This window comes from Phyllobates terribilis, unplaced genomic scaffold (genome assembly GCF_046119375.1).
Source record: "Phyllobates terribilis strain yellow unplaced genomic scaffold, ASM4611937v1 Scaffold_11__3_contigs__length_659146591, whole genome shotgun sequence".
Lineage (NCBI taxonomy): Eukaryota > Metazoa > Chordata > Amphibia > Anura > Dendrobatidae > Phyllobates > Phyllobates terribilis.
In genome coordinates this window covers 122,104,140-122,122,065 of record NW_027362771.1, presented here as the reverse complement: position 1 = coordinate 122,122,065, position 17,926 = coordinate 122,104,140, and the positions used below count along the sequence as shown (strand labels likewise).

Sequence of the window (17,926 nt, the reverse complement as noted above, 5' to 3'; positions counted from 1 at the left end):
AGGAACGGAAAGGGAGAAGAAGAGACAGAAAAACAGTAGGGCTCAGGAACAAGAAGGTGGAAGGGACCCTAAGAATCCACGAGAATCCAGGGTGAAGGGTCAGGCAGATTAAGGGTACCGGATCCCAAGTTGGTGGAGGAGAAACTACCCTCAGCCAAAGACCGGTCGTCGTGATCATTTATTGGTGCGACACCTCATCAAACCTGCTAGGAAGGCACCATATAGGACAGCGGAGGACGGGGCCCACGTTTAACCGCACAAGTCCGCGGCAGCTGGACAAAAGTGGGTCACTGGTGAGGCAGGCCAGAGAAAGGATTAAAGGGGGTCCTGAGCCATACTCCTGAACTGCCTGGGAGTTGACCGAGCCCCACACCTGGTGGACGCAGCACGGCTCAGGCGGTCACTACCTGTACAGAAGTGACCTGGAGTACCTGAACTGCGAGTAAACGACATTGGACTGCAGTACGTTGTCTGTGTGCTCTTTCGCTCCTCCAGCACTATCAGCACCGGGACTCTCACTCCCATCACTCCCAACATCCACTACACTGCCCTCGGGCCGCACTCTTCCCGTGGGGAGTCACACCATCCCAGCTGCACACATCATCGGCCCCAGCAGACTGCCTTGCAGCGGCGGTTCCTAATAACCGCAATCCACGGGTGGCGTAGTCGAACATTATCTAAAGTACAGTAGCAGACTACCATTGGTCTGACCACCCTGAGCCGCGGGACCGGGCCGCCACTACTACCCCCCATCGTTCCCCTATCGCCCGGATCCGCATGCCCCACGGCCCAGGGGGCGAGTCATCTCCACCAACAGGAGTTACAGTTTGGGAAAGAGGGTCTACATTATGGTCAGAACCTTCTGCGTCTGGTCCTGGATCTGACTCATAAAGATTCTGGGCATCAGTGCAGATCATTTCCTCATCTGGATTCACAGAAGCTCTGGAGCTGACCTCTGATTCCCAGGTTATAGTATGAGTAAACAGCTCTTCAGACTCAACAATTTGTTCTACCTCATACTCAGATGGGCAGCTGGAGACTTGGTAGCTGTGAGGAAGCAAGTGCGATTGGGGTGACACCTCTGAGGACTGGAGTATTTGTGATGTTGAAGTTGATGTGGAGGAGAGCCCACTTAAAGGAGCACTTGATATCCGTTGAAGCACCTGCTGTCTTTGTGCCTCATCTGGAATTTGAAGCGATTGGCGTTGCCGTAAGAAAGGGATCTTATCACATTGTCCGCTAAAAGAAGTAGACATCTTAGTTTGGCTGGAAGATGGTCTCTCTTCTGCAGATGTTACTGTTGCTTTACCACCTACCCCATGGACAAAACCTTTTTTTCCCTTCCCAACACGCCTATTCCCCTTTCCACCAGCAGCACGCCTTTTTCCACTCATTTTGGTGGTTAACTAATTGACAACTCTGGAGTTGTTTGCACAAAAAACAATGGATGGGAACCGAGCAGAGCTGAGTGGCCAAACTGTGGTATTAGCCCAAAAGTATTTTTCTGGGTTAGATGCAGATAAAAATTATTTTGAATTTGCAACCTGGTGGAGGTTAGTATAGATGGACTAATAGAACAAGTTCCACACACTGCTACAAGCCAAAATATTTTTTCAGAGCTAGATGCAGATAAAAATTATATTGAATTTGCAACCTGGTGGAGGTTAGTATAGATGGACTAATAGAACAAGTCCCACACACTACTACAAGCCGAAATATTTTTTCAGAGCTAGATGCAGATAAAAATTATATTGAATTTGCAACCTGGTGGAGGTTAGTACAGATTGACTAATAGAGCAAGTCCCACACACTGCTACAAGCCGAAATATTTTTTCAGAGCTAGACGCAGATAAAAATTATATCTAATTTGCAACCTGGTGGAGATTAGTATAGATGGACTAATAGAACAAGTCCCACACACTGCTACAAGCCGAAATATTTTTTCAGAGCTAGATGCAGAAGAAAAATATATTCAATTTGCAACCTGGTGGAGGTTAGTATAGATGGACTAATAGAACAAGTCCCACACACTGCTACAAGCCAAAATATTTTTTCAGAGCTAGATGCAGAAAAAAATTATATTGAATTTGCAACCTGGTGGAGGTTAGTATAGTTGGACTAATAGAACAAGTCCCACACACTGCTACAAGCCGAAATATTTTTTCAGAGCTAGATGCAGATAAAAATTATATTGAATTTGCAACCTGGTGGAGGTTAGTATAGATGGACTAATAGAAAAAGTCTCACACAGTGCTACAAGCCAAAATATTTTTTCAGAGCTAGATGCAGATAAAAATTATATTGAATTTGCAACCTGGTGGAGGTTAGTATAGATGGACTAATAGAACAAGTCCCACACACTGCTACAAGCCGAAATATTTTTTCAGAGCTAGATGCAGATAAAAATTATATTGAATTTGCAACCTGGTGGAGGTTAGTATAGATGGACTAATAGAACAAGTCCCACTCACTGCTACAAGCCGAAATATTTTTTCTGAGCTAGATGCAGATAAAAATTATATTGAATTTGCAACCTGGTGGAGGTTAGTATAGATGGACTAATAGAACAAGTCCCACACACTGCTACAAGCCGAAATATTTTTTCAGAGCTAGATGCAGATAAAAATTATATTGAATTTGCAACCTGGTGGACGTTAGTATAGATGGACTAATAGAACAATTCCCACACACTGCTACAAGCCGAAATATTTTTTCAGAGCTAGATGCAGATAAAAATTATATTGAATTTGCAACCTGGTGGAGGTTAGTATAGATGGACTAATAGAATGATGCTATGCCCAAAAGGTTTTACTTCACTAGGTGCAGTAAAAAAATTTGTATTCTATACACAAGTGGTGTAGCTTGCAACACAGATAGGCTACTCCACTGACTAACACACACTGCAAGAGGCCAAAAAGGATTTGCTTTGCTAGATTTAGCCAAATGCTGTGAAAAAAACTTGCACAGCACTGGCACAGACCTGCCTGGCAAAAAGTGATAGGAACTGATGTAACCTAGCCCTCAAAAGGACTGCAATCACAATTAGTCTTTACTCCCAACCTATCTATTTAAGAGCACAGACCTGCCTGATAAAAGTCATAGGAAATGATGTAACCTAGTCCTCAAAAGGACTTCAATCACAACTATTCCCTACTCCCAAGCTATCTGCAGATTTGTGCGAAAATTGGCTTGAAATTAACAAAGTATAGCGCACACAGCAACAGCGGTGCCGTCTAACACGCAGCTGCAGCAGTGAGAAAATGGTGGCGACGGGGAAAATGGCTGGGCAAGGACATGTGACATACACTGCCAATGACACATGCCCTAGCTTGTGTGAAAAAAGCAGTTCGCTCAGTGTGTGCGCTGCTGATAGGCTGACAGATTGCACCTCCCCACTGTAAATGCGGGAAAGAGAAAAAAAAATGGAGATCTTCATTATTTCTGCAGAGATTCATCCCCTGCCCCTCCCCCCGCCCCGCTGTACACTCAAACTGCGTATTAACATTAATTTTCAGCATTACTGAGAAAAAACCCAGTTATGATTTTGGTGCACGAACAGTTATCGAACATAACCTCGAACAGCCGAATTTTTTTCAAATTGTTCGTGTTCGCCGAATGGCTCGAACACCGCCCAAAACAGCTCGAATTTGAGATTGGCGAACAGTTCGAGTCGAACACCGCTCATCTCTAATTATTATCTTCATTTAATTTGCTTGCAAGGAAAAAACACAAAAGAGAATGAAGCAGAAATCAAATCATTGATCATTTCACACAAAACTCCAAAAATGGACCAAACAAAAGTATTGGCACCCTCAGCCTAATACTTGGTTGCACAACCTTTAGCCAAAATAACTGCGAACAACCGCTTCCGGTAACCATCAATGAGTTTCTTACAATGCTCTGCTGGAATTGTAGACCATTCTTCTTTGGCAAACTGCTCCAGGTCCCTGATATTTGAATGGTGCCTTCTCCAAACTGCCATTTTGAGATCTCTCCACAGGTGTTCTATGGGATTCAGGTCTGGACTCATTGCTGGCCACCTTAGAAGTCTCCAGTGCTTTCTCTCAAACCATTTTATAGTGCTTTTGGAAGTGTGTTTTGGGTCATTGTCCTGCGGGAAGACAAATGACCTCTTAGGGAGACCCAACTTTCTCACACTGGGCCCTACATTATGCTGCAAAATTTGTTGGTAGTCTTCAGACTTCATAATGACATGCACACGGTCAAGCAGTCCAGTGCCAGAGGCAGCAAAGCAACCCCAAAACATGAGGGAACCTCCGCCATGTTTGACTGTAGGGACCGTTTTATTTTCTTTGAATACCTCTTTTTTTTTCCTGTACACTCTATGTTGATGCTTTTTCCCAAAAACTCCAGCCTGGCTTTTTTATGTCTCGGGGTAAGAAGTGCGGTTTTCCTGGGTATCCTACCATACAGTTCCTTTTCATTCAGATGCCGATGGATAGTACGGGTTGACACTGTTGTACCCTCGGACTGCAGGGCAGCATGAACTTGTTTGGATGTTAGTCGAGGTTCTTTATCCACCATCCGCACAATCTTGCGTTGAAATCTCTCATCAATTTTTATTTTCCGTCCACATCTAGGGAGGTTAGCCACAGTGCCATGGACTTTAAACTTCTTGATGACACTGCGCACGGAAGACACAGGAACATTCAGGTCTTTGGAGATGGACTTGTAGCCTTGAGATTGCTCATGCTTCCTCACAATTTGGTTTCTAAAGTCCTCAGACAGTTCTTTGGTCTTCTTTCTTTTCTCCATGCTCAATGTGGTACACACAAGGACACAGGACAGAGGTTGAGTCAACTTTAATCCATGTTAACTGGCTGCAAGTGTGATTTAGTTATTGCCAACACCTGTTAGGTGCCACAGGTAAGTTACAAGTGCTGTTAATTACACGAATTAGAGAAGCATCACATGATTTTTCCAACAGTGCCAATACTTTTGTCCACCCCCTTTTTTAGGTTTCGTGTGGAATTATATCCAATTTGGCTTTAGGACAATTCTTTTTGTGTTTTTTCATTGAAGACAAATTAAATGAAGATAATAATACCAAAGAATTTGTGATTGCAATCATTTTCAGGAAGAAACTGAGTATTATCTGACAGAATTGCAGGGGTGCCAATACTTTTGGCCACCACTGTATTCTGCATAGTCTATCGACTGACAAACATGTTAATGATTAGGTATGTATTTATACACCCACTATTCCACTTGACTGTATGGTTGAGTAAGGCTGCATTGAGACAGCTGAAATGTCACACAATTGGGAAATAAATACACTTTTTTTATCATCTGATCCACTGGATGCTGCCTCTATTCATTTTTTGAGTATTCCGCAGGAGAGAATGATTTTAACATTAAACTAAAACACAACCTTTAATGAATGTATTAAAATACCGTACACAGACATAACATATGAATAAAAATACAAGTGCATACATATATACAGGTACATCTCACTAAATTAGAATATCATCAAAAAGTTAATTTATTTCAGTTCTTCAATACAAAAAGTGAAACTCATACATTATATAGCGTCATTACAAACAGAGCGATCTATTTCACGTGTTTATTTCTGTTAATGTTGATGATTATGGCTTCCAGCCAATGAAAACACAAAAGTCATTATCTCAGTAAATTAGAATACTTTATAACAACAGCTTGAAAAATGATTTTAAAATCCGAAATGTTGGCCTACTGAAATGTATGTTCAGTAAATGCACTCAATACTTGGTCGGGGCTACTTTTGCATCAATTACTGCATCAATGCGGCGTGGAATGGAAGCGATCAGCCTGTGACACTGCTGAGGTGTTATGGAAGCCGAGGTTGCTTTGATAGCAGCCTTCAGCTTGTCTGCATTGTTGGGTCTGGTGTCTCTCATCTTCCTCTTGACAATACCCCATAGATTCTCTATGAGGTCAAGGTCAGGCGAGTTTGCTGGTCAATCAAGCACAGTGATACTGTTGTTTTTAAACCAGGTACTGGTACTTTTGGCAGTGTGGACAGGTGCCAATGAAATTTCCATCTCCAAAAAGGTTGTTGGAGCATGAAATGCTCTAAAATTTCCTGGTAGATGACTGCGCTGATTTTGGTCTTGATAAAACACAGTGGACCTACACCAGCAGATGACATGGCTCCCCAAAACATCACTGATTGTGGAAACTTCACACTAGACCTCAAGCAGCTTGGATTGTGTGTCTCTCCACTCTTCCTCCTGACTCTGGGACCTTGATTTCCAAATGAAAATTGGAACTCTGGGACCTTGTGGAGTGTGTCAATGACTGCCTTCTGAACATCTGTCAACTCAACAGTCTTCCCTGTGATTGTGGAGCCTACTGAAACAGACTAAGGGACCTTTTTATACGCTTAGGAAGCCTTTGCAGGTATTTTTTGTTAATTATTCTAATTTACTGAGATAATGACTTTGTGTTTTTATTGGCTGTAAGCCATAATCGGCAACAATAACAGAAATAAACACTTGAAATAGATCACTCTGTTTGTAATGACTCTATATAATATATGAGTTTCACTTTTTGTATTGAAGAACTGAAATAAATTAACTTTTTGATGTTATTCTAATTTAGTGAGATGCACCTGTACCACTCTGACTTAGCAGGGACTAAGCCAGTTGCCCCTATTTGTTTGGGAACTGCCACTGCAGGAACCACAATATATAAATCTTTACATCCTCTGATGTATCTCCCATATGGGAGAGGAAGCGCATAGGGATTGCTAACTTTATCAGAACATAATCTTTGCTGTGATGGGAACATTAAACCTAGTCATACACTTGGGGACTGCCCTTGTAAGGGTGGGAGCAGTGCAAGGGCACGACAGGGGAGAGTAATCAAATGAAAATACCCCCTTATTTCAACTTGCTTATTGGACAAGTTTCCTAGCTCCGGAGGTTTGGACTCCTTGGTTCCCCGGCCTATTACACTGCGTGCAGAATTATTAGGCAAATGAGTATTTTGCTCACATGATACTTTTTATACATGTTGTCCTACTCCAAGCTGCATAGGTTTGAGAGCCAACTGCCAATTACGTAAATCTGGTGATCTCTGTAATGAGGAGTGTTGTTGACTAATGACATCAAGGTGTGCTTAATTATTAGGCAACTTCCTTTCCTTTGGCAAAACGGGTCAGAAAAGAGATTTGACGGGCTCAGAAAAGTCCAAAATTGTGAGATGTCTTGCAGAGGGATGCACCAGTCTTAAAATTTCCAAACTTTTGAAGCGTGATCACTGAACAATCAAGCGTTTCATGGCAAATAGCCAACAGGGTCGCAAGAAGTGTGTTGGCCAAAAAAGGCGCAAAATAACTGCCTATGTATTGAGGAAAATCAAGCGTGAAGCTGCCAAGATGCCATTCGTCACCAGTTTTGCCATATTTCAGAGCTGCAACGTTACTGGAGTATCAAAAAGCACAAGGTGTGCGATACTCAGGGACATGGCCAAGTTAAGGAAGGCTGAAAAACGACCACCTTTGAACAAGAAACATAAGATAAAACATCTAGAATGGGCTAAGAAATATCTTAAGACTGATTTTTCAAAGGTTTTATGGACTGATGAAATGAGAGTGACTCTTGATGGGCCAGATGGATGGGCCAGAGGCTGGATCAGTAAAGGGCAGAGAGCTCCACTCTGACTCAGATGCCAGCAAGGTGGAGTTGGGGTACTGGTATGGGCTGGTATTTTCCAAGATGAACTTGTGGGACCTTTTTGGGTTGAGGATGGAGTGAAGCTCAACTCCCAGACCTACTGCCAGTTCTGGAAGACAAATTCTTCAAGCAGTGGTACAGGAAGAAGTCGATGTCGTTAAAAAAAAAACATGATTTTCATGCAGGACAATGTTCCATCACATGCATGCAACTACTCCACAGCTTGGCTGGCCAGTAAAGGTCTAAAAGAAGAAAAAATAATGACATGGCCCCCTTGTTCACCTGATCTGAACCCCATAGAGAACCTGTGGTCCATCATAAAATGTGAGATCTACAGGGAGGGAAAACAGTAGAGAAGAGAGAGAGAGGATTCAAAAAGACCTAAATAAACTGGAGCAGTGGGCGGCAACCAACAGAATGGTTTTTAACAGGGAAAAATGCAAAGTACTACATCTGGGCAATAAAAATGAAAAAAGCATATACAGAATGGGAGGAATAGAGCTAAGCAACAGTACATGTGAAAAAGACTTAGGTATACTAATAGATCATAGACTGAACATGAGTCAACAGTGTGATGCAGCAGCAAAAAAGGCAAATACAATTCTGGGATGTATTAACAGAAGCATACATTCTAGATCACGTGAAGTCATTATCGGTCTTTACTCCTCTTTGGTCAGACCTCATCTGGAATACTGTGTACAGTTTTGGGCACCACATTTTAAAAAAGACATAGACAAACTGGAGCAAGTTCAGAGAAGAGCGACCAGAATGGTGACTGGTCTGCAAACCATGTCCTATGAGGAACGGTTGCAGGATTTGGGAATGTTTAGCTTGCAAAAAAGAAGACTGAGAGGAGACTTAATAGCTGTCTACAAATATGTCAAGGGCTGTCACATTGTAGAAGGATCATCTTTATTCTCATTTGCACAAGGAAAGACTAGAAGCAATGGGATGAAACTAAATGGGAGGAGACACAGATTAGATATTAGAAAAAACTTTTTGACAGTTAGGGTGATTAATGAGTGGAACAGGCTGCCACGAGAAGTGGTGAGTTCCCCTTCAATGGACGTCTTCAAACAGAGGCTGGACAGACAACTGTCTGAGATGATCTAGTGAATCCTGCTTTGAGCAGGGGGTTGGACCAGATGACCCAGGAGGTCCCTTCCAACTCTACCATTCTATGATTCTATGAGTACACCTCTCGGAACAGTGTCTGGGAGGCTGTGGTGGCTGCTGCACGCAATGTTGATCGAAAACATCAAGCAACTGACAGAATCTATGGATGGAAGGCTGTTGAGTGTCATCATAAAGAAAGGTGGCTATATTGATCACTAATTATTTTGCTTTTTGTTTTTGCATGTCAGAAATGTTTATTTCTAAATTTTGTGCACAGATATTGGTTTACCTGGTGAAAATAAACAAGTGATATGGGATTATATTTGTTTTTTATTAAGGTGCCTAATAATTCGGGACAGTAATAGTTACCTGCACAAACAGATATCCTCCTAAGATAGCCAAATCTAAAAAAAAAACACTCCAACTTCCAAAAATATTAAGCTTGGATATTTATGAGTCTTTTGGGTTGATTGAGAACATAGTTGTTGATCAATAATAAAAATAATCCTCTAAAATACAACTTGCCTAATAATTCCGCACACAGTGTAAATTACTTTGGAGTGGTAAGACCAAACCATTTTTTAATTGAGCATTGGTCACTTTGTTGAGCACAAGTATTTTTATTCATATGTTATGTCTGGTTACTGTATTTTAATGCATTCATTAAAGATTATGTTTTAGTTTAATGTTAAAATCATTCTCTCCTGCTGAATACTCTGATACATTTTTGAGAGTGATTGTAGGGACGGCGAGACCCTTTGCTATAATAACTCTATCCATTTTTTTACATAGATAGATAGCTATGTGATAGATAGATAGGTAGATAGATAGATAGATAGATAGATAGATAGATATGAGATAGATAGATACATATGAGATAGATAGATAGATAGATGGATAGATATATGATAGATAGATAGACAGATATAAATATAGATATAGGATAGATAGATGGGTGGATAGATATGGGATAGATAGATATATAGATATGGGATAGATAGATAGATATGGGATAGATAGATAGATAGATAGATAGATAGATAGATAGATAGATAGATAGACAGATAGATATGGGATAGCTAGATAGATAGATAGATAGATAGATAGATAGATAGATAGATAGATATGGGATATATAGATGGATATGGGATAGATAGATAGATATGGGATAGATAGATATGGGATAGATAGATAGATAGATATGGGATAGATAGATAGATAGATAGATAGATAGATAGATAGATAGATAGATAGATGCCTCGCAAGCAGTAAACCCATCAGGGGGAATCTTGTAGGACCTCTAGCAATCAGCTGCCACCCAGCAGGAAAACTCTATCATTACGCAATTCTCATTTAATGAATAGAGCAATGTGGCAACCCATCTGTGGCCACTGTTGAATGAACAGTTCTTCTTTTTCATTTCACTTGCTTAGTTGTCCTTTTATTCTAGTATGCCATAAACATTTTCATACATGCTATTCACTTTGCCAATGGCTGCAGCACAAATCATATACTGTGAGGTTCTAATATATGGGGTTAAGGGCAGGCCCTATACATGTTCCATTAATGCTTCTTTCATAGTTTAAAATATTATTACTGAGCAAACAATTTTTACATTTTTGATTGAATCCATAAAACAGCTGGAAGTATTACATAAAGTATCTACGAACAAGCGCAACTAAGGAGAGAAATATTGTCAGGCATGAGTTGCAGACTCTCATTCGGTATAAGACTGAATCTTGGAATAACTCCAATTACAGTGGCCTGCGGCACAATCTGAAAAACTCAAATTAAGGCATGAAATTGCTTGATAATTTTTAAGCACATTCTTCCTGCCTAGAGTGAAGGTCAACACAGCAGGATGCAATCTGCAAAGATTTTTTCTTTCTATGTCTTTTACACAGTACCTAAGTGGAGAAGAATTATTGCAAAATCAAATAAAAAAGTTATATTCCTCTATTTACACAGAACTTTTTATAAGCACACCTAAAAGTCCAAGTAAATATAAGCTTTGGTGCTTGCTCTTCTGACTTGAGGCAAATCATGAACATTCTGCTATTTTATTGGATTAGCATACATAACAAATTCAATTGAATTGTAAAAGCCTGAATCAGTGACATGTTACTAACATGGCGTGTGCACATAGGCGGATTATAATGAGGTCAATCCGGGCTACCGCCCGGGGCCCGGGACTGCCATGGGGCCCGGGGCCGGATTGACCTCATTATAATGTGTGACAGGAGGGCCCGGGAGTCGGAAGATGGAATCTGCTCTGCTGTGTCCCGGGGCGGCGCTGCGAGGATGACTCACCAGCTGCTGACTGTGTAAGTGCAGGAGAGGAGGCTCCGCCCACCTGCTCCGGCCTCCAGCAGAGCACAGAGCCAGCTTACAGCATGGCCACTGCTCTCCCTGCCCCCTACCCGGGTCTGAATGTTGCCTCTCCTCTCTCCCCCTCCTGCCCTGCAATTACACCAGAGCTCTGCAGTCGGGCCTCAAGAGGAGGGGAGGCTGCCCCACAGAGAAGATGGAAGAACCAGCATCATGTACAGAAAGGGTAAGTCCATGTGCAGTGTGTGTGTGTGTTTATATATATATATATATATATATATATATATATATATATATATATATATATATATATATATATATATATATATATAATATGTGTGTGTGTATGTATCTATATCTATGTATTTGTGGACCATCAGGCCCGGGCTGCTTCCCCTGTGCAGGACTGCTGGCACTTCACCTGACATGGCCGTGAGCTGTGTCTGGTATTAATGACACGGCAGGGGCGACACTGCGCCTATAATTGTGCTTGTGTATTGCCCCTGCCACGCCATTACTACCAGACACAACCGCACAGCGCACGGCCATGTCAGGTGAAGTGCCGGCAATCAAACAGCGCCAGAGGTCCTACACAGATGCTGTAGAAGCAGCCCAGGCCCCAACGGCGAGTGGGCCCCCTCTGATGGTCCAGGGCCATGTCTGTGACATGCAGGCGGCCCTGCACTGAGACATGCATGAGGAGCTGCTGGACAGGACAGTTTTATGTGTTTAGAAGATATGTACGTATACCTGTATGCATGTGTCTGTGCACATATCTGCGTACCGTGTGCATGTGTGCGCATATCTGCATATCGTGCGTGCGCACGTGTGCTGGCCCGGCCGCATCACAGCTAGAAGACACGGCCCTGTGCGCGGCAGTGTCTGCTAGCGTGACGTCATGCAGTGCGCCCTGCACTGCTTCTTACCACCATAGAGGAGCTGGACGACTGGAGCCCAGCAGGGGGACGGTGAGTGATGTGTCAATGTGTGCAGATATCATTGTGTGATATGTCTGTTTATATGCATTTTTGTGTTTCAAATGTGTTTATGGCTATGTGCCCACGATGCAGAAATACTGCATATTTTTTCCGCTTCTCCCTGGCAGGAAAAACGCATGCAGATTTTACATGCGTTTTTCCCGCCAGGTAAAAGCGTTTGTTAAGCGTTTTTGCATGCATTTCCGCATGCGGGTTATCAAGCACTTTTCCAAGCGATTTTAGCATCACTTGGAAAAGTGCTTGACAACTTGGTCACACTATATAAATCCATGCAACCGGCATATATAGTGTGACCAAGTAATAGTTAAAAAAAAAAGAATAAGAATGGTAAAAAATAAAGATTATACTCACCTTCCGATGGCCCCCAGTCTCCTCAGCGATGCGTCCGGTGTGTTGGGCGGCTCACGGTGGTGTGAAATGACCTTTCATGACGTCATTTAGTCATGTGACAGGTCACGCGACAGCCGATGTCAGCTGTCTTGTGACCTGTCACATGACTAAATGACGTCATGGCAGGTCCTTTCACACCACCGCGACGCATACAACAGACCGGACGTATCGCTGAGGAGACCGGGGGCCATCGGAAGGTAAGTATAATCTTTATTTTTTTTTATTTTAAATTCTTTTTTTTACAGGTACTGTGGTACCCGGGTCTGGATGAGAGCCTCCTCTTCTCAAAACCCGGGTACCATCCGCACATTGAATCGCTTAATATCCGCATGTGCCCATGTAGTCATGCGGATATTAAGCGATTCAATGCAAGTCAATGGCGGCAATTACGCTGCATGTCCGCAAAATTAATGGACATGTTGCGTTTTTTTCTGCAGTGATAATCCGCATTGGAAATTTCCGCAGCATGTGCACAGCACATGCGGATTATCATTGGAGACCATGGGGAACGTATTACCAAGTGTTTTTTCAGCGTTTTCGCTGCGGAAATTCCGTGGCAAAAACGCTTGAAAAACGCACAGTGGGCACGCAGCCTATGCGTGTATGTATTTGTCTTTGTATATGTCTGTATATGTTTGTTTGTGTGTGTGCGGCCTCCTGCTGTATCTGGGGGGGGCGCTGTGCGGCCCCCGGCTGTATCTGGGGGGGGCGCCGTGCTGCCCCCGGCTGTATCTGGGGGGGCGCCGTGCGGCCTCCGGCTGCAAGGGGGGGGCGCCGTGCGGCCTCCTGCTGTGTATAGGAGGATGTGAAAGCTCATATTATACAGTATGAGACCCTACATACATAAGGGGGATGTCAGCATACTTAATTGTGCTCAATATTAAGTCATACAATTAATATAAAAAAATAATTATAATTAATATATTAATATTGTGCAGAATTAATTTCACATGAACTATCACATGATCTATCCAAGGGGGATCATGTGACAAGTCATGTGATACATCAGGTGTGTGTGTGTGTGGGGGGGCCCATGCCGTCTAAACTGCCCGGGGCCCTTGCTACTCTTAATCCACCCCTGCGTGTGCATATATATCTATATATACAGTATATATCTATATATACAGTATATATATATGTGTGATTTTTTTTCAATCTTAGCACTTCAGTTCATATGAAACTTACAGTACTTATCACAGATGAGCGAATCGATTTGCAGGACCCAGATCCAGCTGCCATATCTTATTCGGTGGCTGCTTCACGGGAGCTCTGAGAACCACATCCTACTTGATTTCATTCACAGCCCTTCTTTCATTAGTGGACCTCGTGTGACATCATGGCTGCGGTGTGACACACACACAATGTCACACCAGGCTAGCTAAGCAAAACAGAAGCAGAACGTAGGAGCCGATTAGCAGGGCTCTCTTCCAGTAGCCACAAAATACTGGCCTGTCTGTAAGACCTGGTTCATGTGAATGTATTCTCTCATCTATAATACCATGAGCTTAAAGTTATGCCAGTGCATAGAGATCAATTGTAGTAACATTTTCTATTATCAATACTGGTGTAGACCTACCATCAATCCACTCACGTGACACTGGATCAAAACTGCCATATAACTGTCCTATTGTAATAGCTTTTGGATTTATAAAAATATAATCGACTCCATGTTCATCCATTAGTCCGTTTGCTTCCAAGTCTTTTAGTACTGCAGCAAGGACTTTAAGTGCTGAGGTTTTTCCCCCAAGTGGGCTTCCAATCAACATAAATCCATGTCGAACCAACATCATTTCATATATCTGTAAAGAAAAGGAAATGTTTTTACCTTTACTGCTATGTACCGTATATGCACCATACATTGGATTTGATTGTGCATACATAAACATTGAAAACATAAGAACATCCATTAAAGACATAATTTTCTTTTGTCATTTCAAGTTTTTGCTATTTTACTAATATGCAACTCGAAATATTCAGAAACCAGCTAACCTCACTTTTTCAACTCCTTAATTATATTACCACCTTCTTCTCTCCCCAATGCTAAATACCCCCCCTGCATAAAACCTATCTTTCCATCCCACTGAACAAAAACTCAACACCATATGAGATCTTCAGTGGAACTGTGAACTTGTGTCACTGGAGTAGAGACAATTACATATAATCTAACAATAACACAGTTTTCCTTTTACAGTAGCTACACTAATTGGCTATAGTAGGGTCATGGGGGTCTTGGTTGCAAATGCTGTTTCCGATTGGGCTTCCTGCAATCAGCTATTGATGGATACAATTACTTTGAATTGTTAAGCCCACTTTTATTTTTATCTCCTTTACTATAGATGTACTGTATGATTAGTTACACATCTATGGTCTTACAGAAGACAACAATTTTCTTTAGAAATGACTAAAATATAAAATAAATTATTTCTGGTTGTTGAAAACTTAAAGTATTGTGGAATATAAGGTCTTTATGAAATGACAGGTAACATTATTTTTCCAGAATGCACAAAAAAATAAGGAAAAACAAACTGTGTGTAAGCAGTTTAGAGTAGATGATAATATCCTAATAACAGAATATACCAAGCTTTTTCAAGTAAAATAACAGAACACTACGAGGGAAAACAGAAAGATTCCTTTGTAGTCAATTGACTTCTTCTCTTGTCACTTGCATCTTTATTTAAAGGTCCATTCACAGCAATATTCTGATCCATCTTGAATTAAATAGTAAAACTAATCACTGCCAAAATCCCTTTGCACTTCTTAAATTGTCTGCCCCCCATCCACCACTTATCATGCTGTTATATGTCATGCTACATTGATCTTTATTCCACAGGACACTGATTAAACTTCACCTCCGTGGTTTAAACAACATTTGTGTAGTCCTCACCAAATTTTATAAACAAACTAATAACTGATAAGAGCATGATGAATCACCATATTAACATGCCATGAAATGACCAACCAATAATACTACATAATGCCACCCCAAAGCAATAATAATCAATATAGTCTTACATCTAATAATCATTATCAGAGAAAAAAAACAAAAGCTGACCAGTGACGCACCCCCTGGGCCTGTGTTGTGCAGGGAATACCCGGAGCCGGATCGCTGGGGGATGTAGTCTCCGTGGCGCTGACCCGGTCCGTGCCCAGGGTGGTCAATTCAGTGGCAGTCTTATTAGTGAGATAATAGTCCGACTACGCCACCCGTGGATTGCAGTCAGTGGGGACCGCGGCTGCAAGGCAGACCGCTGAGGCCGGTGTTGTGTGTGCAGCTAAGAACGGGATGACTATAGCCTCAGGGCAGTTAGAGTGGATGATGGGAGTGATGGTGCACGAGCCCAGCAGGAATAACTCAGAGTCCGTGTAGTGCAGTTCAGGGTCTTTACTGATGTTATAAAGCAGACCCTCCCGGGAGTACTGGCTAGCAGTAGAGGCCTGGTCAGTCTGAGAGCTAGCAGGATCTCCCCTGGCCAGGTGGAGTTTTAGGCCTCCCCATCTATCTGTACTCTTTCCTGGCTACCTTGCTGTGTGCGGGTAGAAGTAGCCCATGTCCCTGAGTATACCGTTTGGTGCTCACCCGTACGGCCGGTGACTTGGGGCCTTCTGTTAGCCTCCGCTTCACGATGGCGGTGCTGGTCCCTTGCTTGTGACCGTGCCTCTGGGCTTCTCTGGCCAGAGGACATGGAATCCCCTGCCTTTTGGATTCTGCTGCTGGACCTGGATGTCCCCACAGCCTCGGACTCCGTGTCTGGTCTTAATGTCTTCAGCCAGGGCAAGCTATCTAGCTTCCAGCCCCTGGCACTCGCTCCTGCTTCTACAGAGCTCCTTGCTGACACTTTCCCTGTGTCTGGAACTGTCTCCAGGCTCTGACTGACTAATCCCGCCCCAGACCCAGTTTATAAGGGCAGATTCCTCCCCTCCCAGGTCTGGGCGGGCGGTGTTGCATGCTTAGGGCTCCTGACCAGAGAAACCTCCCACTTGCTCTCAGACGTAATATTTCTATTACTGTGGTAACCAGACCCCTGGGGTGCCACACCAGCACCTCCGAATAGAATAAAGCAAGTTGCAAGCAACTGACTGCATAAAATACAAGCAAAAGAATACAGTGGCACATGCTAAGTGCCAAGATGTATGCAAACATTGAATATATGAAATTTGAACTGAATTACTGCTATATAGCATATACATATAAAAATGAAGACACTTAGTGCATAAATTGTCTAAATTATGAGAGCACATCAGACATGACAAGGCGGATTTTCTTTGATGAGATTCTAAATCTAATATTTATCAATCATGCCTCTCACAAGCTAAAAGACCATAAATTTAAAGGTCAGGTAGGATCTAGAATTAATTCAGAACAGCCTTAGTCCATTAGTCAGTTTTTCGGTTTTTTTTGTAGTATAAAATTGGAGATTTTAACTGCCTTCTTTTCTGATAAGCAATCCTCCCATCAGCTTAAGGCTGTTTTTAATTAATTCTGGTTCATACCTGCTCTTTCAATTTGTAGCCTTTTAGCCCTGGAGGGGGATGTTTGATTAATATTAGGTTTAGGGTCCCATCAAAGAAAGGTCGCCTTGTTGTGGATTATGGGCTCTCATCAATTGGCCAATTAATGCGTTAAGTACCTTCATTTTTATAAATACACTCCGTATAGCAGTAATACAGTTCAAATTTCATATATTTAATGTTTGCATACGTCTTAGCGCTTACAGAGTGCTGCAGTATTTTCTTGCTTGTACAATAATCATTATCAGGAACAGGAGGTGTATAACTCATTTAATTCCATTTACAAGCTTAAATTGATAAAATAAGTACATTTTTTACTCTCCTCTAGACATTAATGCAATAGTTGTGAATCATTAATTTTTACATGCCTAAAGTACAGTAAATTGTTTCCATCAAGAGAAAAGAGAATATTTTTTAAATAGTATTCTACCTAACCTCATCTAAATGACTTTAAAGTTGCAGTTTTATTTCATTTCTGCACAGTCTACCTTATTACACCTTTCTAGTCTTGCAGAAAAGCGAATCTAGAAAAAAATTGTCTGTATGTCTGAAATACATATTCCAGGAGGTCATAAGGGGTAATGATGAAAAGTAAAATTGTATTGAAATGTAATAACGTCAACATAATTAGATGGGTAGATCAATTTGTTCAGTTTTACTTTTGAAATGAATAAAAATAATTCATTAAAATCTGCATGTTGCAATTTAAAGATTCACCATAGGAAGCCTCAAATCATACTAATACTAACACCACAGTCATGTCTGGGGAATGCAAAATAACCAAAGATAACTTCTCATGACTGCAATTTTTTACATTTTGATTTGAACAATTTACAAGTTGGTGGTGGAATAAATGTGTAAAATAATCACTCATCTCTTCATTATGACTGAAGATTATTTTGTAAA

General features: G+C 41.8%; 1 protein-coding gene across 1 annotated transcript in view; it reads right to left on the bottom strand.

The window, feature by feature from the left end:
- The window catches only part of LOC141165727 (dynein axonemal heavy chain 3-like), a 2,796,342-nt gene that overhangs the window by 1,539,079 nt on the left and 1,239,337 nt on the right, over nt 1-17,926 (bottom strand). Inside the window, exon 34 of the mRNA XM_073651577.1 lies at nt 14,088-14,310. Coding sequence (XP_073507678.1) covers nt 14,088-14,310 — 223 coding nt within the window. The remainder of the gene's footprint in view (nt 1-14,087; nt 14,311-17,926) is intronic.